We start from the raw sequence: 24,108 nt of genomic DNA on the forward strand, positions 1-24,108 counted from the left end.
TGGGTCCACAGAGATGCTCTGGGAAGTGCAGGTGGTGTTGGGGCCAGCTGGAATCCCAGGTGAGAAGGGTCTCAAGAAGCAGGAGGGGGGAAAGCAGAGAGCAGACCAGAGGCACCTCCAGCTGTGGCATGGAGGAACCGAGGGCAGGAGGAAGCAACCAGAAAAACTGAGTTTTGAAACAAATCTGTGTTTTTGGGTCCACAGTTATTTTGCTGGTGACCCTGAGCCTGGCCTGACCTACTTCTCATGAAGTGTAAAAGACAGGCCAGCCCTGCACCACATTGTCCTCTGAGCACTGAGAGGAAACAGCCAAGTCCCCAGGGAGCTCAGACATGCTGCCTGAAGCTTCTGTGGCCTCCAGGGGCTTCTCTGGCTCACAGGCAAAGGGGATCAACTAAAGGCTGTAGGAGGGGGTAGAGGATGGAGACGGGAGGGGCAAGGGAGGAAGGGGAGGGGTAGAGAAGGGGCCAGGGAGGGAGGGGAGGGGCAGGGGAGAGAAGAGAAAGCAGTGTGACTAGCTCGGTAGCTTAGTGGTTAAGAGCACTGGCTGATCTTGCAAAGGACTGGGCTTGGGTTCCCAACACCCACATGGAGCCTCACAACCATCTGTAACTCCAGCTCCAAGGGATCCTACTCCCTGTTCTGATCTCTGCGGGCACTGCACGGACACGATGCACATACATACATGCAAGCAAAAACACCCATCCACATAAAAATAAAAAATAAAAAAAGAGCCGGCGGTGGTGGCACATGCCTTTAATCTCAGCACTTGGGAGGCAGAGGCAAGCGGATCTCTGTGAGTTCAAGACCAGCCTGGACTACAAGAGCTAGTTCCAGGACAGCCTCCAAAGCCACAGAGAAACCCTGTCTCAAAAAAAAAAAAAAAAAAAAAAAAAAAGAAAGAAAGAAAGAAAGAAAAAAGAAAAAGAAAGAAAGAAAGAAAGAAAGAAAGAAAGAAAGAAAGAAAGAAAGAAAGAGGTCTGGACCCCTCTGGGGGTTCCCCTGAAGTCCTACTACACCCTTCCAGCCTCAGCCAGAGAGACAAACAACTGCTTTCCCTCTGGTGTCTCTTCTCTGAACCTCCAAGACCTTCCCCACTGCTTCCTTAACAAACAAGGCTGGACTTAACCAAGAGCTTACTCTATGGTGGCTGCTCATCACCATGCAAGTACAGAGAAGCCTAGCCAGTGGCTTAAAGTCACACAGGAATCAGTGATAGAGCTAGGATTCGAACCTGAGGCTCTGACTCAAGCCCTCTTGCCAAGGACATAGGGAATGGACTTCAGCCTCTACCCAGCAAGGAAGCCCTTGGTCAGCGAGCAGCTGCCCCTTGCTGATCACCAGTGACAGATGGCTCAGCACCTGTCAGTCTGCTGCGTTGGCGGGATGGGTCTGTGTTCTGTCTCTCTACTCTACCCCAACCTTCTCGAGTCTCCCCGCTGGTGAGGAGGCCTAGGGAATGTCAGGGCCAAGAAGAAGGTTGAAGTCAGCAGGCTGAGGTCTGCAGCTGTGTGGCCTTCAGTGAGTTGTTGCCCGTCTTTTGGCCCCTCATTGGGAGCCTGGCCCATGACAGTACCAACTTCTCCGGGTGTTGGGAGGATTGTGCTGTAAGTGGGAGACACCCCCCCATAGGATTGGTAGATGTTCACTCTGTACCGTTACCTCCCTCCTTCAAGTCACTCATGAGTCCGTCCTCCTCGTCCCCTCCTTTGACTTCCCCTCTGCCTCCTGAGGTCTAGGCTGCTGCACCCCTGAGGTGCAGGTAAGCCCCTCCACACCTGATGCCTCCTAATCAGGATGCCAGGGCCCACATGAACTCTGGCCCCCTACAGGGCCCCGTGAGGCTCCTAGATAATTCCTTCCTCAATCAGAAGCTCTTGTGGCCTCTCTGCTGATTGCCCTTGTTTCCTGCCGGGTTGGTTCCTCTGGAAGATGCCCAGACCCACCCAGCTGTCCCCTGGGACAAGGAACTTGGCCATCTCACCCACCAAGTGTGTCTGTGCCATGGACCTCTAGCTGAGAGGGCATAAGCATACAAAACCATCAGTGTACATGGAGGCACACATGTCCACATGCCTGTTCAAGAAACACACACACTAAGGCAGCAATTCCAGCAACGTGCACTCACTAAAGACCCATCAGTGAGCAGAAACAGCAAACTGAGAACGTCTACGCATGCTCCAGTAAAGGACACACACACACACACACACACACACACACACACACACACACTTGACAACAAGATTTCACATACCACCTAGGGACATGCACACACAGAAAAGCACATAGACATACATAAACATACACACATACTCAGAAAAAGCCCACAATACATACACAAACAAACATACACACAAAAATATACATGCACAGACACACATACTCAAATACAAGCACATACATACACACACACACACACACACACACACACAGACACACACACACACACACACACACACACACACACACACACTCCAACACCTGCTAAACCATAGCCAGGGCTTCTGTCCTCCACCTCTCTCCCTCTTTTCAATTCCTTGGATGGGCTGGTTGGTGCCCAAGGCCCTGGGCCTGGACAAGAACAGATAACACAGAAAATCTCATTTCCAGGGCTTCAGTGTCTGGCTCCCACCCCCACCCAACTGGGGCTGCACTCAGATACCTCCCTGCCCAGCATTCAACAGCAGTGAGTGCTGGTGACTTGGTCCCTATCAGTCCCCGAGCCACAGTGACTCCCTGGAGAGGGAGAAGGAAAGTGTCCTGAGGCCAGTAATTGGGGTGGGAGTGGAGTCCCTGCCCAGTGATCTCACAGAGCCCGGGATACCTGGCCACTGCTTCTCTACAGCTAGGGTTGGTGTCACTTGGGAAGGTGAATGATCCATTCCAACCAGCTCCCAGCTTAGTGGCCTGGCAGAAAGGGTCCCCTCAGAACTGGTGGGTAGAAGGTCAGGCAGACCAGCTTGGTGTTCTGGGCTTGGCAAGTGTACTGAGGGCTTTGGCGCTGGACCGATCTCTGATGAAAGCCAGTCCCAGTTTCCGGGGACCAATAGGAGGAAGTGCAGGCTTCAACCTTTACACAACCCTTACCCTGCCCCAAGACTGAGCTTGGTTGTTGTACATCCACTCCTATGCTCTCTGTGAAGTCACTGTGATGGTTCTGTCCCTGGCACTCCCTCATTCCCAGTAACTAAAGAATTAACACCAAGCCCAGCTGGGACTGTCCAAAGTCCACACTCTGCCACCCTGCCCCCACACTCCCTTGGAGGCCATTGATCACTGATTAACCGGTGGCCATGATTTTAGGGGACAGTTACAGATGAACATCACCCAGGAGCCTGATCCTGACTCTGTCCCTTTCCTAATTTCCCTTCCCCTGGTCCAAGAGGTCTTCCAGGACACACGGGTATCTCAGTACTCCATCACAAGTGCAAGGGTCCTGTGTTGAGCCCTTGAGATGACAGCCCTGGTGACTGACTCCAAGGCTACAGGAAAATTGAAGGCCCAGGCACAGATCTGCCCCAAGCCCAGACCCCTGAGCAAAGGTTACAGCCAAGCCCCTTCTCTAGACTCCAAAGGAATGGTGGGTGTGGCTTCCCACCTAGAGCCTCTGCTGCCCCACCTGCCTGTCCTGCCATCATCAGCATAGATTTATTTCACAATAATTTCATTTTATCCCTGGCTCCAGAAAGATGGATCGGCTGGCAAGGTGAGGGAATCAGCATTGGACTCATAAATCTGCTGCCCTCTGCGAGGCTCCCGTGACACCCCACACTTGGTGGGGGGATGGAGTCACAAGGCAACATACAGTCAGTCCATCTCTCTCTGCCACCCACACTGGGGGCAGGAGCAGCGGAAAGCCAGGGAAGAATAGCCTCCCCTACCCCAAAGCTCAGAGGGCAGGGGACACTGCCCTCTGTTATTAACTAACCCAGGCTTTTTGTCACTGCCCCCCCCCATTCCCCAGCCACCAGGAGAGGAAGCCACCTGCTGAGTTGGCACTGGAGCTGGCTGGGAGACAGGACAACTCTTCCCTTCTCTAGATGGTCAGCGGGAGGGAGGCGTGATCACGTTGCAGTCAATTTGTGGAGAGCCAGCTCCTTTCTGTAGGAAACACGTGCACGTAAACCCACATACACACTCACATACAGGCACACAGGTGGCCATCTAACAAGCGTGCACACACAGAACAGTAGCATGCGTACATTAACACGCGCTAGAGAAGAGTTGTCAGGCTCAATCACAGAAGTGTAGTGCCATCATAGAGAGACTGGGCCTCCACTAAAGCTCAAAAGCCAGTACACACGCTCTTCTGTGTGGCCTGGGGTCACTTGCTCAGCCTCTCTAAACTGACCTTAGTCTCCTGATAGCATGACCACACATAGCCAAAGGATGGCTGGTAAGGCTGAATGAGGTAACATGAGAGATCTTCCTGGAGCCAAACTGGCTTCTAGAATCACGGTCACAGACCATGCACTACCACACCCAGCACTCCCCCACCTCTCTCTATTCTGTGACCCTCCAAGCCTGAATCGTCTCTTTCCCAAACCTATGCAGTCCCCAGTGACTCCCAAATGCAGCCCAGAGGCCCTCAGGTTTGAGGCCCCACCTCCCTGGCTGCATGAGCCTCCTCCCTCCCTCCCTGAGAGGCTGCTCCTCACAGTCCAAAGTCAGGCCAGAGCCTGAAGTCGTCTGGAATGTTTTAGACGAAAGAATAGACTCCATGGGCTCCATGATGTTGGGGCAGAGATGGGGTGGTGAAGTCTTCACCCGAAGAGGCTAGATCTAGGGCCAGGAGCTACAGCTAGCCAGACGTGAGCCCCGGCTCAGAACTGAGCACCCTCCTTGGAGTCAGCTGGGTCCCTGGTACCAGCAACACCCCTATCTCCCTCCCTCCCTCCCACACACTTCAAACAGCAGGTTTGGTCTGTGCCCAGCCCAGGACCCACACTCAGAGCCCCATCCACACACATTAACCCTTTCCTGGGGTCCTCCATACTGGAATCCCTTCCCCTCTAGACCTCCCCCCCAAATCCTCCGTGAGGCAGACCCCAGAAGAGGCTTCTCTGTCTGCCCTTCCTTCATCACTCCTGCCCTAATTAGTATTCCAAGGAGGGCCCTCTCTGCAGGCCCCAGGATTTGTTTGCCAGCCGGCCAGTTCCCTGTCTCCCCAGTTCAGAATGAGTAATTCTGTCCCTCCCAGGCCCATTTAAGGGAGTGAATAATTAGTTACATTCAATTAGGCCTCTTGCTGCTACAGTGGCTCCTGCCTGCCTCACTTGGGGGGACAGGCTAGCTAATGAGACAGCACACGTCTGACACAGGGGAGCGGGTGTTAAACACAGCCGACCCCCTCAGCCCTCGGCAGGGTGCAGAAGGCTAACGGGGGGGGGGCAGAGATGTCAGGGATGAAGGAAGAGAGGAGTAGAGGGGATGGATGGAAAGAAAATGGAAGATAGGAGAGAGAGAGAGAGAGAGAGAGAGAGAGAGAGAGAGAGAGAATATGAATGAGAATGCACTCAGGAGGCTCCAGAGGGAGACCGGGAGAGGAGAAAAGTGTGCCTTGCAACCCCCATGTGCCCAGCAACATGGGGGTTCCCTAATGAGTCAGGAGCCTGCCATGCAAGTGGAATTTGCAGCGATTAAAACCATGCTGTCAATCTATATATTTATTGGCATGGAGAGACGTCTGGTGGGTCTCACCAAGCAAAGAAAGCTGCTTAAAAACACTGTATATAATAATATTTCAAGTTTAAAAACTATTTCTGGCACAGAAAGCAATTCTGAAAGGACCGTACCTTATGATTGGCAGGATGGTGGGAGGCTTACAGGTGGCCCTGTTTTCCTGGTGGTTTATTGCTTGGATGGGGGTGTGATGCGGGAGTACCTGACTTTTATAATTATCCAAAACAATAACACTTGTTCGAAAGAGAACCCGAGTGAGGCAGAGGAGCTGGAGATGAAGGAGGTGGGCAGGAAGTGGGAAGGATGGAACAGAGGGCCAGACAGTCCCTGGAGGGAGTGGGAGGGAAGCCTGGGGTGAGGAGGAGGCAGGGACCTAGCTGAGTGCCAGGGCCCAGCGGGACACACCAATCTGCAGAGAGGGGGGCAGGCGGGGCAGGAGGCCTGGTGATAAAGAGGAGAGCATGGGAAGAAAGATTGGTTCCCAACCCATTGCCCCTGGGGCAAAAATCTACTGGTTGATCTTTCAAGAACCCCTATTTTACTACACTACTAGTCTCAGGGAAGCCCCCTTCAGGAAATGCCTCCCCACCCCAAACCGCAGCATGATCCCCCTCCCTGCTTGTTCTAAATTAAACTTGCATCTCCCCACCCCTGCAGGTGGGTTTGTAATTTTCTATGCCCAACTGATTCCAGGGGAGAGCAATCCTCTGGGGCATAGCCTTTAGTAACTTCTGCTGCCCAAGGAACCCACTGCAAGGCCCGAGTCTGCCAGAAGGCATCTGCGTGCACACGCCTGGAGGATGCCCACCTCAGGGTTCATTGTGCCTAGCCAAGCCACCCAGGTGCAGTGCTGAAGTCTTAGGTTTCAGTGCCTTGGGCCCAGGTCACCATGAACCACACTGGTATAGCCTAAGCCCCCAGGGCTACTTCTGTCCTCCTGGAAAACAGACGAGGGGACAGGATGTTCAGAACATTCTACCTGATCTGGCTCAGGTTCCTGTCACACACACGCGCGCGCGCACACACACACACACACACACACACACACACACACACACACACACACCTGTACACAGGAAGATTCCTAGTCTTTCCATCCCAAACCTGCATCATGATTTCTTGGGCAGTTACCAAGACCTTTTAAATTATGGAATTAGCGGCATTTGTGTGTTGGGAAACAACACACAACTCTCATTCCTCCTTGGATGGGCTAGAAAGAGCCAATAGACTTTGCCCCAGAGGAGGGATCCTGACCCAAGTAGCCTCATCCTGTCTAGTCTCCAGCCCCACCTCCTCAGCTCAGACTCCCATCTGCCCCAGGCAAGCACAGTCCTGATGGGAGTGAACTTAGACCCAGATCTCAGCTTAACAAGTTGTTTGAACTCTAAGCCCCATCTGTGAGATGGGTGCAATAAGAGGCCACACCTCCTACTGAGTGGTCAGGCTGAAACTGCGAAATGAGTGAGGCAGGGGTTCAGGCCTCAGCTACAAAGCATGGGACCTATGCAGAGCCAGCTCAAAGCAAAGCCAGCGTCACCTAGGATTGGCATGCAGCAACCGACGACTGTAGAATGTTACCTTGCCGCCACCTGCTGGCCACTGCCAGCCTCACAGCCACGCCTCCATGTGCCAACAGAAGAGCAGTGCCTGTAAGGGAGTAGGCTGGCTGGTCTTCCCTACAATATTCAGACTGAGACAGACCTTTAGGGAGCCAGTCTTTTATCAGAGATGTGTGACAAATGTCCATACCCCCCCTGCCCGTGCCCAGTATTGCAGACAGCTCGTGGCTAAGCTGGATGCTAAGAGATACTAAAGTTACTTTCCTATGCTTGGTTCTGCAGAAACTTCCAGAAGCAGACAGGAATGGAGGCAAGTGGTATGGCAGAGAGTTGAGCCAGGGAGCAGTAGAGGGAAACTAAACCTAGAAAGCAACAAACAGAAAGCAACGGGGCTATGTGCTCGCTGTGGGCACATGGGACTCCATCACTCTAGGGAGGCCACAAAGCAGTGTAGACACCCCTCATGGCTGGGGTGCAGTTGACATACTACTTGCCTAACATGAATGAAGCCCTGGATTCAGTCCCTAGAAGTGAATTAAATTGGACATGGTGGCACACACATATAATCCCCAGCACCATGGGATCAGAAGTCCAGGGCTATATGGTGAGCTTTAGGCCCCCCTGGCTAAACCCTGCCTCAACTCAGCTGGATTGAGAGTATGTGCTCCCAGACACTAACTCCCCCCAGCCTGGCCTGCAGCCACAGAAGGCAAGTATTCGGGACAGGGGAAGCCCCATCCATCGATCCCAAAGCCAACAGGAAATCCACTGCCTAGTCAGCAGTGTGAATGCCAAGGGCAGCTGTTCTCTGAGTATGTTCTCTGATCCTGCAGCATCGGGACCACCTGGGGAACTTGCTAGAAATGCAAATTCTTGATCTTGGTCCCAGATCTGAACCAGAAACATGGGAGGTAGGGCCCAACAATTTGTCTGTCTACAAACCTCACAGTTGGTCACTGTGTTCCTTCAAATCCAAGAACCTCTAACCTAGAGGAGAGCAACCATCACCTACAGCACCTGCTAGAAGAATGTGGCAGCAGGTAAGAAACTGGGAAGCAAAGGGGTGGCAATGACTCTCCCAAGTTTACTCAGATAACAAGTGACAGGTGGGTCTTTTGCCTCTATCCAACACACACACACACACACACACACACACACACACACACACACACACACACACACACACACACACACACACACACACACACACACACACACCACACACACACACACACACACACACCACACACCACCACCACACACACCACCACACACACACCACCACCAGCAAGTCAGGACCACCAACATTTGGGCTCTAGGCAGGGAAAGAGGATTAGGTCCCAAAGTCCCCCACCCCACCCCCACCCCATTTCCCTCTGCTTTCTAAACTAGAGCTTCCACCTGGTGCCTCCAAATGGCCCTGGAAGCTCTTCTGGGAAGACTGCCAAAGCCAGGTGTCCTTCTCTTGGCTTTCAGCGGCACCTCCCACCCCCAGCCTCCATCAGGACCAGCCATGGCATCTCTACCCTCCAAGCAGTGGGACCTCTAGGGGGATCCACAAGTGTCTGAGACCTATGAGTTAAGCCTCAGTGGGAGCCTGTGTAGGAGTCTCTCTGAGGCACCTCCTTGGCATGGTTCCTCCTCCCGCTCCTTGTCCCCCAGCCTTCCTCCCCTCCCCTCTGCTCCCACTCCATCTGCTGCTCCTCCTGGCTAGGCTCCCCCTCAGATGGCACAGCAGGAAAAGAGAACAGGATGCTCTATTTTTATCCTGAGACACTGCCGTGGGGCAGGAGAGGGCACCATCTGACTGAGAAGCACAGAGGAGGTCAGAAGGAAGTGGGGGACCCAGGGTCTCCCTGGAAGCTAGTGTCCACAGTGGCTAGGTTCTGGAAAGCAGCTTGGAACCAAGAATAGGAGTTCATGGGCCACTGCACACCACTGTGTCACCATTGGCAAGTCATTCCCCCTCTCCATACCCATTCCTTCCACCTGTAAAATGGGGGGGGGACACAGACCTTGCCTGTCCTAGAAGGCTACTTCTGTGAACCCGAGGCCTCGTAAACTTACCACTGAATGTGAGCACACCGGCAAAATTCCCTGGAGGCCCAGAAGTCTGGGGACACTCTTACTTGAGCTCAGAAAATACCTAATTCTTCTATTCTAATAGCAAATTAAATATCTCATCACCTGGCATGTCTACCCTTAGTCTCCTTTGTACATGTTTGATGATTTTTTAATTATGTAAGCATTATATGAATCTACTGTCCCCTTGGAAAGATAATGAAGCATTATGGGAAACCCAACACACACACACACACACACACACACACACACACACACACACAACCTACCTCCAGACCTCATCACTCTTTAAAAAAAAAAAAAAAAACAGTTCATTTATGTGTACACGTGTTTTACCTGTGTGGTATGTACATGTATCATATATGTTCAGTGCTTATAGATGTCAGAAGAGGGCATCAGATCCCCTGAAATTGGATGGCTGTGAGCTACTATGTGGGCGCTGGGAACCAAACCAAGACCCTCTACAGGAGCCGGTGCTCTTAACCACTCGGCCACCTCTTGAGACACACTCCTGCCGTCTGGATTTTCAGTGCTTAGTAACACATGTAACATGTCCTATTCACAGCATCATAGCTTTCCTTCCATATCTACATAGACTGTGTTCAAGCACAGTGTGCAGCCTGCTTAAATACGGTTTAAGGAAGGGTATGTGACAGCTTCAGGTGCTTTGTTTTGGATGTTGGGAGAAGCTGTTGTTCTTTAGTGGTTTTTTGTTTTGTTTTTCATTTTTTTTAAGACAGGGTTTCTGTGTAGCCCTGGCTGTCCTGGAACTCACTCTGTAGACCAGGATGGCCTCGAAACTCAGAGATCTACCAGTCTCTGAGTCCCTAATGCTAGGATTAAAGGCATGTGTCACCACCACCCAGTTAATGTTTGTTTTTGAGACGGTATCATGTAGGTCAGGCTAGCCTTCAATTCACTATGTATTCCAGGCTGGCCTGGAACTCCTGGTTCTCCTGCCTCTTCCTCCTGAGTGCTAGTATTACAGGCATGAACCACCATTCCCATCTTGGGGTATGCACATACACACTCATGCATGCATGAACATGGACCACAGAGTGCCTGTGGAGGTCAAATGTCAATCCTCTGGATTTGGTTGTCTCCTTTTACCATGTAGTCCCAGGGATAAAAATCAGGTGGCTAGCAATTTACCCACAAAAGCTATCTTACTTGCCTGGGTATGTGTTTTTAAAGGTTGTTTCTCTACCCACCATTCCACTACCTGTTTTTGTTTGTTTCAGTTGATAGTATTTCTGAGATCCTGTTGTATAAATACATTACAGATTTATTTAGCCAGTCCCCTGCTGATGGGCAATCAGGTGTCTTCTAACAGTACAAGCCACAAAGCCATAGACTGTGGTGTCCATGACTCCTGATAGTGAAAGCCACCAGGATACATCTCTGGGTCCTGTATTGCTGCACTCTCTGGATCCCTGATGCCCAAGCTTTTCCTCCATCTTTAAAAGCAAGACAAGGGATGGCAGCTGGGCAGGCGCGGCAGTTTTTGTTCCTTTCGAATCTCAAATGTCAGCCGCCATCCGAGCCAGGCCCTTGCCCTCGTGCCATCACCACTGCAACAGTTCCAAGATCTCAGACCAGGTGCTTCAAGTCCATGCTGTCCATCAGTTGTCTCTCCTGCACTGCTATGCGGCTCTCCTTGCCGTCCTCCTGTGCCACAGGCTGACTCCCAACCAATGTCTCCTGCACTGGAGCAGTGTTGTGGCCAAGACAATCTTCTGTCTCCGTAGGATCTCCCGTTTCAACAGCAGGGAGTGAGGCCTGGAGAGCCAGGGTGTGAGAGCCAAGGTCACCTCTAGGCATAGAGCCACCCTGTCCCTGAGGAGTAGAATCCTTCCTCCAAGTCCCTTCCCCTTGGGGGGGGGGTGATAATCAAAGCTGATTTCTCAGATACCTCCTGCCCCCTGCTGGACACATGAAATTTGGCAGGAAACTTCCAGAGTCAGAGTCAGCCAGCAGAAGAAGCTGCCCCTCTGGTTCCACCTTCTGGCCTCTAAAGGCTGGACTTCCCTATGTTCCAAGCCAAAGGAAAGCATGGGCAGGGTTGTTCTGCCAATGGTGCCTGGCTCCTCCCAGTGGGGAAGTGATTAGTTAGAGGACGGAATGAAGACCGTGATTCAGGGCAGGGTAGGGGTAAGAGTAGCCGACTGTCACCTTACTGGCCCCAGGGACAGACACTGAGCCTGTTCCCTTCCACCCACCCACCCATCCATCTCTCTCTGTCTCTCTGTCTCTGTCTCTGTCTCTCTCTCCCTCTGTGTGTGTGTGTGCTCGAGCACGCTCACGAGCACATGTGTGTACATATACATAAGGAGTGTGGTGTTGGACGTATGTACATGCACCCATGGAGACCAGAGGTCGATGTCACTCTCAACCTTATTTGCTAAGTCAGGGTTTCTTTCAGAACCTGGAGTACCTTGTGTCAGCTAGACTGGCTGGCTAGCAAGCTCTGCATGTCCACGTCCCCTGCCAGCCCTGACGTTACAGGCTTTTTTTCGTGGGTATTGGGTCTAAATTCAGGTTCCTGGGCTTGTGTAGCAAGCACTTTGCCCACTGAGTAGTCATCTGTCTCCCTGTGCCACGCATGAGTCTCCCAACCTGCCCACCAGTCACTCTTTCCAGCTTACCTTATTATCCTCTGGTTCCTTGACCACCTTTTCTAGAGAGAAAAAGAAGGGGTGAGGCTTTGGGAGGGCTGGTTCTGCATCCCTGAGTCCTCCCCCTCTTCCCTCACAGGGGCACTCACTGATACAGAAAGACACCGCTATGAAGATGGTGATGAGGACGGCCATCACAATGGGAATGACCAGCAGGGCTCGCGTCCGGGACTGCACACCTGCAGAGACAGACTTGAGTGGAGCCACTGGCAGATGCTCCCACTCCTTGTCCAAAGCAACTGCGTCTTCCAGCATCTGGACCTCCTGAGGCTGTCAGAGCTTTCAAGCAGCAGCATTGTGGGTAATGTTGCATCAGGGGATCTTTTTAAATGCTTCTGTGGTATTTGCCAATGGTTATGAACTGAGAGATGGCGTATTTGTGGGGGGACAGCGGATGTGGGTGTGGCATATGTGCAGGTGTGTGCATTCAGAGGCTGTCCTGCTCTGTCACGTCACCTTCTACTGAGCCAGGGTCTCTCACTGAGCCTGGAGCTAGTCTGTCAGCCAACAAGCTACAGCAGTTCTCCTTCTTGTTGCATTGGGGTCACAGTCACCCCAATGCCTAGTTCATGCTTGCACAATAAACACTCTTACCATCTCTCTAGCCCTGGGAGATTTCAGTTGGGAGGATCACACACACACACCCCAGTCAGCCAACTTCCCACCTGGCTTTCACCAGCTTTGTGGTGAAGGGAAAGCCTGCCTGCCTGTTTCTCACACCCCCTGCTCTCTTCCCTAGCTGCGGCTGTTCAGCTCTTGTGTCTACATTGTTAACATCTGCTATGGAAGTGTGGAGCAGAGAAATAAAGTATCTCTTGTGTCTACATTGCTATTCCAAGTGACAAAAAAAGACCAAAAGGCAGGAGGCATCAGAAGCAAGGGGTGTAACCACTTCCCCATAACAAGGAGACAAAAAAATTGAATCCTCTTTGAGACAGGGTCTCACTAATCGGCTCAGGCTGACCTTGAACTTGGGGTTCTCAAGCATCAGCCCCCTGAGTACTGGGACTGTAGACCTGTACCACCACACCCACCTGATAGATAGGGATGCAAACACCAACAGCACAAACACTGGCCCATAGGCGGCTACACGGCTTTTAAATAAACTTGTATTGGAACCAGAGTCAAAATCAGGATGATGTAAGCAGGATCCACACATCTGGCAAGGCCAGCTCCTACTCGATTTTAAAATTTGCTCTTTTGTTTATCGCAGGTTTTTGTTGTTTTTTTTTCTAGCATAATATCAAAATGTTTTTTCTCTTGCTTGCTGTCCTTTTACAATAGTTTATTGCATGTCACAGATGACCTGTGCTTCTGTCACCCATTCCAGTCACATCTTCCCAAGAGAACAAAGTCAATCTCGAGAAAAAGCCAAGAGATTGTATCTTTATTTTCCTTTCCCTTTTTGGCATTGGGGATCTAACCTAGGACCTCACACATGCTAGACTTGTGTGGGGGTCTAATCCAGGACCTCACATACACTAGTGTGTGGGTCTAACCCAGGACTTCACACCTGCTAGATTAGTGTGTGGGTCTAACCCAGGACCTCACACATGCCAGACAAGTGTGGGAACCTGGGTCATCAGGCTTGCACAAGAGCTTAGCTTAATGAGCCGTCTCAGTAGCCCTCTTTTTACTTTCTATGTTGAGACAATGTGTTCCCAAACTTCCCAGGCTAGGCTTGAACTTGCAAAATTCTTGCCTCAGATTCCTAAGTAGCTGTGCTGACAGGCCCACTCCCCAGACCCAGCTCTCTTACCCCTCTCTTTACTCATTCAGTGACAACCTAGTCCCTGAATCTGAGGTCGTGATCCAAGCCTCTTGTCAAGCTTCTCATCCTAGCATCCAAACCAAGGCTAACAGGTGACAGTGTCACAGTGCACCCACACCTCAATTGAGGGGCAACAGAACTGTGCTCACAGTTTCAAAATAGTAAAATTCCAAGACATGCTCTCATGTAAGGGAGTACAAGTAAGGGAGGTGCTGCTGCCAACCCATTTCACAGTTGAAGAAACTGAGGCTCACACAGCAGATGTGACTCATCCAGCTCCCAAGATACAAGCTGAAGTACTATTCCCCAAACTGCCTCTTGCCTATGCGTCTCTGTGTCCTCTTTAAAACACTAGGCAGGACCCGTTCTCCCCTGGACTCACCACAGACAGCGTCAGTCCGATTCGTCCCTTCCTGCTGTACCACCATGTTTTTGGCCTCGCAGCTGCACAAAGACACATGTGAACACATGTATGTGCATGCACACACACATGTAGAGAGGGAGAGAGAGAACAGGGTTCCCCAACCATAAGACTTCCAAGCCCAGGGGAGCCAGGCAGCAAGTGGCAAGTCCAGGTTCACTGAGCATGTGGCTTACAGTGCAGCATTCTGAGCTGGTCATTATGGGAAGGGCGGGAACATGCACACAAGTGAAAGGAAAAATTACTGCTTATATTGAAGGAGGGATAGCCAGGAGTGTGGATGATACCGGCCGGGCTTGATGATAAGGGCTAAAACAGAGAGGGCATTGTTCAAAGGCAGGAGCCTCACGGCTGGAATGAGAGGGGATGAGTTTGGTTCTCAGTGGAGCATCTTGGCACCCACAGGTATTTTGAGCTGGGAAACATCCTAAGTCCCAGAATATTTCACAGCGCCTCTGTCTCCACCAGCTAAATGCCAGGAACAGCACTCTAACCAATTACGGCATCTGAAAGATGACCAGATGTGCCCAAGGTCCCATAGAGAGCAAAACTGGTCCCTGTTAAGGGTCTCTGGTTAAGGGTCTTTGGGGGAGACTTCTCCATGGAGACATCGAAGGATGTGAAAGAGGGAGCCAGCCAGGTGGGACCAGTGTGACAGGAGAGTCAAGGAGGCACCTGTGATGATGGAGTGTCCTTGGCACCCAGCCTCATGACCTAACTAGAAAGAGGAACTGCTCCCAGGTCACTCATGCAGGAGACGTTGCAGAAGAGTGGACAGTCGGCTGAGGCCTCCAGAGGGGAGGGGCATTCCAGATAGGAAGCAGAGGGTCCCTGAGACAAATTAGGGGATCCACAAAGGAAGATCAGAAGGGCCCCAAAAGGTACAAAAGTTGAAACAGCAGCACACACCAGCTAAGTGGTGCAGTGTGGCGGGCGCACATTTGACTCCGGTACAGGAACCTCCATGATCAGCTAATACCCACCAGTGGACACTGATGAGTGCCTCAGGTGGCACCATTCCAAACACAGAGTAGAGACTCATGGGAGGGGGGAGGCTTGAACTCTCCATTCAAGCAATTGTTAGCCTTTGGGGAGGGGAAAGAGAGCCCTTATACAAGGTAGGTCACAACTTGTATAAGGTGTGTGTGTGTCTGTGTCTGTCTGTGTGTGTGTGTGTGTGTGTGTGTGTGTGTTTGTTTCTTCTTTACTAGAAGAATCTCTGGAAAGGAGCACTGGGAAAACAGCCTGAGGGGAGGGGCTTGTTCATTTAAAACAATAAATGTAAAGAGTTAATGGGGCATGTACTTAAGGGTTCTCCCAGGCAGGAGACTTTGAAGCAAAAGAATAAACAGTGTGCTCAGGGGTACAAATGCAGGGTACAAGATATGGGGGGAGAGTTAGAGGATCGTGCCGGACCCCAGCCCCACCCCAGAGCCAGGACTTCTTCCCAGAGGCAGCAGAGAGCCATGGAGTGCTGTAAGCCACAAAGTACTGTGATCCAAAAAGGGCTATGGAAGGTCACAATGGCAATACAATGCAGAACCAGCCAAGAGGTAAAGAGCCTGTGAAGAGACGAAGCCATCACCACACTACAGTGATGAGGCCCACGAGACCACACTAGAGAGTAAAGAGGTGGATTCCCAAGACGCTCATAGCAGACTATAGACCTGACTGAGGTAGAGGTGAAGGCAAAGGTGTGCGGCTCTATGTGACTGCCTCAAACCAGAACCTGCCTTTCCCTTGGGGCTTGGCTGGGTGCCCATTCTGGCTATACAGAGACTGAGGTGTTGGGGAAGCTCTACATTCAGCAGCAAGACTTGACCATCTGGGGCCCAAACCACAGATCCAGGGGGAAATGGAACCACGGATGTAGATAAGACAGCCCAGGAGAGGGGGAAAAGTAACTGTGGAGAAGAGGACTCAAACAAAGCACCAGAAAGTCAACTAAGAGTCAAGAAGGGCTGGGGGATAGATAACCCAGTCAGGAAACTACTTGCCCTGTAAGCATGAGTTTAATCCCTAGGACCCACATTAGAAAAAAGAAATCCAGGCTTGGGGACATATGGTTGTAATCCCAGTGCTGCAGAGGATGCAGAGGGTCCCTGGAACCCTGACCAGGCAGCCTAGTCTACTTAGCAAGTTCCGGGCCAGTGAGAGACTGCCTCAAACAAAAGAAAAAGGTGGATAGTACCTGAAGAACAATGCCCCAAGTTGCTATCTCACACACACACACACACACACACACACACACACACACACACACACACACGTGCACACATGCATATGCATACACAAGAGTGTGTACACATACACGTATGTACAAGTGTGCGCATACACCTACACGCCCAGAAAGCGGAAGAACTGACAAGGAACATTCATCGAGAGAAAGGGGTGCTGTGGTGCCTCAAGATGAGAGACTTCAGGAAGGGAGGGAGACCCAGATTCTATTAACTAAGCAAGAGCAGGCAAGAAAAAAGTGCAGAAAGTGTCCCTTAGGCCAGCCATGAGGGCACATTCACAAGCGAGTGAGTCACTGAACAGCAGGTGACTGGAGAAACTGCCACAAGACCCACACTACTTTTGGTTAAGGAGAGGCAACCCTTCTACCTGGTCCAAGGATGACATTGTTCAAAAGCTGATGACCCACTGGAGAAGAAGCCGGCTGGGCAGGGTTCACACACCGTATCGGCAGTCCGTGTGGCTGGGAGCATGTGGGGAGGATGCATCAAGAGTCTCTGTGAGTCACGGTGTCACAGCCTGAGCCTGCCTTCAGCTCCTTGCCCCGGCGCAGTGGTGGCCCTGAAGACTGCAACCCAACAGGAGTCCCCTTCCCCTTCCCCAGGAAGTTGCCCATAGCCAAGGCCAGAATGCAAAAGATCCCACTTCCTGTTACCCAGAGGGAAGATGCCAGTCCAAGTGGGAGTCGCTATCCCCTCAGCTTCTGGGGGCCAAAGCCAACTGCTCAACCCCAGCTCTTTTCTTCCACCCATAGAGCTGTTTCCCAGGGAGGCCACTTACCCATCTGCTTAACTCCAAAGCCAGGGCCACAGGATGTGTGTTGAGCACATCTCTGGCACTCCTCACTAGTGCAGTGTTGCCCTTCCTTACAGGCACAGATGGTGTCTGTATCTGCAGTACCCTGCTTCTCAACCTCAAGCCCTTCCTCTGATCAGAGATGAGAAGGAAGAATGAGAAACCCCCCTGGGCCACACTAAGAGTCCTACTTCTCATATCCTCTCCTGTTTTCTTACATGCTCCTCCTGGTACAGAGGATGATCAACTAACTAACTTATTCAACAGCCCAAACTCAACCCAGACTCCCACCCACAAGGACAGACCCTAGCTACTGAAATCGGAGGGATGTCATGATTTGGAATATCAACCCAGTTCTCAAGTGCACCTCCCCAAGCAGCCCCACGCACTGGATTCACAGTGTGTATGCTGGTAACACCGGAGCTCTTTGTTCCACTTGTTCATGAATTCGCCGGAGTCACACAGAAGGCACTGGGTCTTGATGGCATCCGTGCAGTGGCTCTCTAGTCTCCTTCCTGTAAAATACCAGAAGGAAATAAGGCAGTTTCAATCCTGTGAAACAGATCCTGTCACTACCCAGTGAGCCAGGGCCTGGGGCAGTGGAGCTTGGGTCCACCTCAGACCCTATATAAGTGGGGAAGATGGAAGAAGACACAGGGCAGGCAGCCAGGGGCATTCTGGCATCAAGGAGGGGGAGGGGGGATGAGCCATTTTTAGCCTTGAGTTCACAGTTCATACATAGGGTCTGTATCTGCCAGCAAACCATGAGGGAAGGAAGGGTCTTGGTATGGGGCTGGAGAGGCTAACATCTCACCTGGCTGGCACAAGTCGCAGCACCGGCCATTGAAGAGGTACTGTTTGTCATCGCATGTAATGCATTGTCCTAAATGGACCTAAAAACAGAAGTGTGTAACTGGAAGGGATCTCTGACAGGCATGTTGAAAGTTAGCCAAAACACAGACTGTAGCAGATGTGGAAATCCAAAGCAGAAAGAAAGCCCCCACAGTATGAGGTATACTTGATTTTAACTCTACTGCCAAGTGGTGTGGTTATAAAAGGCATCCAGAGAGTCATTCTGCCATCTTATAAAGCAAGAACTCAGAACTCTCTCACCCAAATAGATCCTCTTGACTCCTCAGTGCACCCGAAGACCCAGCAGGAAGGGAGAACTCAAGAACTTCCTGTAGAGCCGGCTGCTGGCTCCAGCTGGCCTCAGCCCTTCTCCTGAGTGCCACCATGCTTTCTGTCCCCAGCTCCACATCAACTGATGCCAGAAGGATAGGAGTCATTCTATGGAGGGCAACACTGAGGCTGAGTGAGACACCGGGCAGGTACCCTCAGAGCTCAGAAGAGCGAATCAAAGCGAATCAGAAAAGCTAGAGCTACAGATGGTTGTGAGCTGCCCAGCATGGCTGCTGGGAACCTAATCCCCAGTCCTCTGCAAGGGCCACACATGCTCTTAACTGCTGAGTCATCCTCCAGCCTGTATTGTGATCCTTAAAGTCAGGCTACATTTTTTTAGTGTTCCACAGGGACAGAATCAAAGTTCTCAACATGTCCTCTCTCCATCGACCACGTTTCACTCCCGCCATTTCCACCATAGCATAGATGCCACCCATGCTATGAACTTGCTAACTTAAACACACTTCTCTTTACTGTAAGTCTGTTATTGCCTTGAGAGAACAGCCAGTATCACTTCCCATAAATTAAAAAGAAACCCTAAAAATACACGCAACTGACTCTTAACAAGGTTAGTAAACCTCAGCTAGTCGCTGTACTTGCTGAGTGCCTCCTCCCTGGGCCTGTCTTGATTTTAGTTTTAAAAGTCTTTGAAAGGTATTAGCTAGCCAGGTGTGCCTTTGCAGGCCTTCAATCCCAGCATTTGGAAGGTAGAGGCAGGCAGAGTTCAATGCCAGTCAGCCTAGTCTATAAAGTGAATTCCAGGACAGCCAGGGCTACACAGAGAAACCCTGTCTCAAAAACAAACAAAAAAGACAAGGAGGGAAGGAGGAAGGACATTAACTATGGTCTAACTCCAGAGACTTGCTCCTTGAAAACTAAGGACAGTCAAGGCACCCACAGCCAAGCCTGATGATCCAAGTTCATTCCCTGAGAACCACAGGGTAGGAAAGACCGGCTGCCATAAACTGCCTTCTGACCTCCACACATACCCTGTGGTACTCATACATGCATGCATACATACATACATACATACATACATACATACATACATACATACATACATACGTGTAATAAAAAATGAATTTTGTTTAAAGTGAGAAAGTTTTCTTTAAGAACTATAAAGTGAGTCTGTGCTTTGGTGTGTGCGCACATGCATTGCCCTGTTTGGGACTTGGAGCATGCACTTGCCACAGTTCAGGTGTGTGGAGGTCAGGGCACAGCATCTGTGGCAGTCCTCACCTGCCACCTGTTTAAAGTGGGTCTTGTCGCTGTTCTCAGCTGCATATGGCCAGCTGGCTGGCCTGAAAACTTCGGGGACTCTCCTGTTTCACTGTAGGAGCTTTAGGGTTGCAGACTTCTACCACACACTACCTTACATGTTTCCAGGGATGAACTCAGGACCTCAGGCTTGTGCTTCAACCACTGAGCTATTTCCTCAGTACTGTACTTGAGGATTTATGTGAGGGTTTTTGTTTTTTTTTTAAGACTTTTAAGTTTTAGACCAGTGGTGGTGGCACACACCTTTAATCCCAGCACTCGGGAGGCAGAGGCAGGCGGATCTCTATGAGTTTGAGGCCAGCCTGGTCTACAGAGTGAGTTCCAGGACAGCCAGGGCTACACTGAGAAACCCTGCCTCGAAAAACAACAACAACAACAACAACAAAAAGAATTTAAACATTTTTTAGGTTTATTTACTTTATTTTATGTGTACGAGTGTTTTGCCTGCACCAGTGCCCTTGGAGGTCAAAAGAGGACACGGGATTCCCTGGAACTGGTGCCAAAGCTGGTTGTGAGCCACCATGTGGGTGCTAAGAAACTGTACCTGTGTCCTCTGCAAGAGCAACAAGCGAAGTGTTCCAAGGATCTGTCTAGCCATAAAATGTATTTTGTTATTGATTATGGGTAGATATGTGTCTATATGTGGATATGTGGGGTGGGGGGGACAGGTCCTTTAGAGTTCAGAAGATCGAATCAGAAACTCCTTGGAGCCAGAGTTGCAGGGGCTGTGAGCTGCCCATTGTGGGTGCTGGAAACCCAACCCCAGTCCTCTGCAAAGGCCACACAAACTCTTAACTGCTGAGCCATCCCTCCAGCCTGTATTATGTTCCTTAAAGTTGGGTTACATTCTAGAAATACCCATGGCTAGGGCTGTGGGGAGACCTTGTTTGAGAATGAGACAAATCGCTCTGTAACACAAACTAGTTATCTTGCTTTTCTGAGGCTGAATTTCCACACCATTAAAGATCTGTTTTTATTGTTTTGTGTGCCAGCCCAGTGTGGGTACTAAGAACTGAACCTGGCAGCATGTGCCCTCTCCCACTAAGCCATCTCTCTAGCCCCGTTTCCTCACCTTTAAAATGGAATTATAACACCTGCCCCAGAGGTCGGGTTGAGAATGTGAGAGAACACAGGTGCACGGGCTGGCAGTCTACCATGGTGAGTGCTCACCAAATGGCAGCTGTATTCGGCTCACACATATGAGTGTCTGCTTGGGTGCCCTGCACCCTGGCAACTGACTGTCTGTCCAGGATTCAGCTAATGGATTGCTCTAATTCAACCTGGGTATCTGAGCAAATCACTTAATGAAATGCATCTGAAAGCTCCTCCCACAACAGCATGTCCCCAGGCATCGACTTTCCCACTCTACTTCTAGAGCAATAAAAGCCCTGACAGCATCGCTGAGCAACTGAAACAAGACACCTCTCCTCTGATGACTCTCCACCCCAGTTTTCATTCCCCAAAGTTCTCCACAAAGTTCTCAGGGCCACAGCTTGGGGACCCCTTGCCACGTGACAGATACTGATTCATATCCATCTTGAGAGACTTTGGGCAAACCCTTTCCCCTTTCTGAGCCTCATTTTGGTCATCTGAAACAGAGGAGTCGGGAGAAATCAAATGGAGGCTATATGCAATCTCTCTCCCAGCCCCATGTACAGAAAGACCTTGATAAACAGCACTTGCTATTTCCATCAGGGCCCAGCCGCTACCTGGAGCCCAGATTGGAGCTCACAAGGGCAGACTTTGCCCTCAGGTAGTCCAGACCACCCTCCATCACACCTCTGTTTCTCCCTCCATTCTACCCACAAGGCTCTCATCCACTTCTCTCCCACTCTACCCTCCTCCTGCATCCTGTCTCCCTAAGAGACATTGCTCAGAGCAGTGGTTCTCAACCTTCCTGACGCTGTGGCCCTTTAATGCAGTCCAGTTCCTTGTGCTGTGGTGACCCCAACCATAAAATTATTTTCGTTGCTATTTCATAACTGTAATTTTGCAACTGTTATGAATGGTAATGTAAAAATATCTGTGAAAGGGTTGTTTGATTCCCTGCCCCCAAAGAGTTGAGACCTACAGGTTGAGAACCACTTGCTTAGAGTGAAAATGAAAGCTTGGAAAGCAGCTTCTTCACTTAGTCTCCTCTCCTGTTGCTGACCCCCACAGTTATCCCTGCCCAGGCCACAGGTCAGAATCTCCAGCCCTCAGCTGGAGTTGGTACAATGGCTGCACTGCAATCACGAAGCCCTAGGTTCCGTTCTTAGTGCCACATAAAACCGGTCATGGTGGTGCTGGAGAGATGGCTCAGAGGTTAAGAGCACTGACTGCTCTTCCAGAGGTCCTGAGTTCAATTCCCAGCAACCACATGGTGGCTCACAACCATCAATTATGAGATTTGGTGCCCTCTTCTGGTGTGCAGATATACATGGAAGCAGAATGTTGTATACATAATAAATAAATAAATAAATAAAATTGTTTAAAAAAAAAAAAAAAGGTCATGGTGATGCATGCCCGTAGACCCAGCACTACAGAGAAATTCAAGGACAGGAGAGAGGGCTCAGCTATTAATGTGCTTACCACATAAACATGTGGACCAGAGTTCAGGTCCAGAAACACATGCAAATGCCAGGTATTTGCAGTGGCCTTCCTGTAATTCCAGACTTACAAAGCAAACGGGGGATCCCCAAAGCAAGCTGGCTAGTGAGACTGGCCATATGGGGAGCTCTGAGTTTGATTGAGACCCTGCCTCAATGAGTAAGGTGGAGAGTGTCCGAGAATGACTCATAGCAGCTTCAGGCAACCACATACAAGAACACACATGTATCAACACAAATGTATACACACATACAAACAGTACACACTCAAAAAAATGGGGGGGGTAGAAACTGAAAGTCATCCTCAACTATATAGCGAGTTTGAGGTCAACCTCTGACACCTGAGATTCTCTCTCAACTCAGCTGGTTGATAGCATATGCTTAGGGCACTGAATGTCCCTGTCATGTTGTCCCTTTGAAGCCAGGCCTGTAACATGACACCTGCCCAAGTGACACCTGGACAAGTCGGAGGGAGTTGGCTGAAACACCTAAATCCTTGTCTCCAAACCAAAAAGATTCTACAGCGCTTGAAAACACGGGGAGCCCAGCCAGAGGGGCGGGGATGAGACTCAGGTAGTCAGGGGATTCCCAGCCTCCAGAATGAGGAACTGCAGAAATACATTTAAACCAAAAGTCAATCAAGTGATAGCTTCTGGAAATCCCGGAGATACGCTTGGTTGGGTCTGAGCCATTCTGGTGCCTGGAGAAACCATGGCTGGTCTCTTCACCCTTTCGTGGGTTCCATGGCTATTCCTCTCTTTGGGTACCTCTTCCGCCATCTTAGGTGCAAGAGGAAGAGGCATCAACCTGGGATTCCTCCTAGATTGGCTTGGCTATGTCAGGTGTGGCGGGTTTAGATCACCTCTTACCAAGAAAGTACCCAGGGTCTTGTTCCCACAAGATGCCCTGGAAAAAGTGGCCCAACTAGCAGGGAGAACATAACCACTGATGACAGGCGTCTATCCACAATGGGAAAGTGACAGGAAACCGGCCAGACCCGCCCCTTCCCCTAGCCAGGCTACCTTCCTGTGCACTCGGAACCCACTTTCCAGTCTCCGCAGCCAGCTCCTGAGCCCAGGCTTGGATTAGATAAAGTTGTCCCGGCACCTCTGTGTAGGTATGCCCTCCCTAAGCTCCCCCTGTGCACTACACGGAATGGAACCCCAACCTTCTGGGAGGGGAGAGGAGCAACCCACCTTATTTTATAGTCAAGACCAGAGAGATCTTGCCCGCCCTACTCAGCCCTTCCCGCCTTCCCCCCAAATCAGCTAGGAAGGTCCCAGAAGTCTTGTCTCCTCTTTCCATCTCCCACTCTCCAATCCCTTGGGATCGGGACAGAAGCCACTCACCGCTGTCAACAAGCAGCCCCAGAGCACGCACTGCCGAGGCAAAGTCACCATTGTGGGGTCGTCGGAGCGGTCAGACGGACAGGGCTCAGAGTGCTGCCTCTAGTAACTCCGAAGTCCCTGCCAAGGGCCCCGCCCAGGAAGGGGGCGGGGTCTTCTGGCACCAATCGCAGAGGGTCTCTGGCTAGTTGCTGAGCAGGGATTTCCCCGGACCTTCCCAAGAGTCTGATTCCCCCGGGAGTTTAAGGGGCAGGCACCTAGGCTGGAGGAGGCATAGTCCCAGGGGAGCCCTTTTTCTACCTCCCCGGACCCCAAGAGCCACCTATAGCAGGGCTAAGGACTCTCCTGCTTGCAAAGAGCAGAGGGGAAAAGGATTCCTGTAGGGACTGGCGGGGGGTAGGGGGTAGGCGCCACAGGATACCCACGTTTCCCCTATTAGCTCCGGGAATCTTCGCAGAACCGAAAGCGTCCCCAATGGGGACAGAGAGGTC

General features: G+C 51.0%; 1 protein-coding gene across 2 annotated transcripts; it reads right to left on the reverse strand.

Moving 5' to 3' along the window:
* Positions 1–10,730: 10,730 nt before the first annotated feature.
* On the reverse strand, positions 10,731–23,671 carry Cd40 (CD40 molecule). 2 transcript variants are annotated; one of them, XM_027423419.2, is made up of 9 exons: positions 23,621–23,671; positions 18,038–18,116; positions 17,613–17,738; positions 17,209–17,355; positions 16,798–16,891; positions 14,152–14,213; positions 12,088–12,177; positions 11,969–12,000; positions 10,731–11,102 (listed from the first exon to the last, which is right to left on the reverse strand). In XM_027423419.2, exons 1-9 carry the CDS (start codon positions 23,669–23,671, stop codon positions 10,914–10,916), a joined length of 870 nt encoding a protein of 289 aa, XP_027279220.1. In that variant the 3' UTR covers positions 10,731–10,913. The 2 variants fall into 2 exon arrangements, with proteins under 2 accessions (XP_027279220.1, XP_035302828.1); XM_035446937.1 differs by lacking the exon at positions 12,088–12,177.
* Positions 23,672–24,108: the final 437 nt, after the last annotated feature.

This window comes from Cricetulus griseus, chromosome 6 (genome assembly GCF_003668045.3).
Source record: "Cricetulus griseus strain 17A/GY chromosome 6, alternate assembly CriGri-PICRH-1.0, whole genome shotgun sequence".
NCBI classification, from domain to species: Eukaryota; Metazoa; Chordata; class Mammalia; order Rodentia; family Cricetidae; genus Cricetulus; species Cricetulus griseus.

Bases quoted from the DNA above. Each gene is read 5' to 3' on its own strand.
- Cd40 (XM_027423419.2), bottom strand. From the start codon at position 23,671: ATGGTGACTTTGCCTCGGCAGTGCGTGCTCTGGGGCTGCTTGTTGACA. The intron at 18,117-23,620 runs GTGAGTGGCTTC...TTCTGTTTTTAG, and splicing joins GGGGCTGCTTGTTGACAGCG to GTCCATTTAGGACAATGCAT. The intron at 11,103-11,968 runs GTAAGCTGGAAA...CTGGCTCTCCAG, and splicing joins AGGAACCAGAGGATAATAAG to GCCTCACTCCCTGCTGTTGA.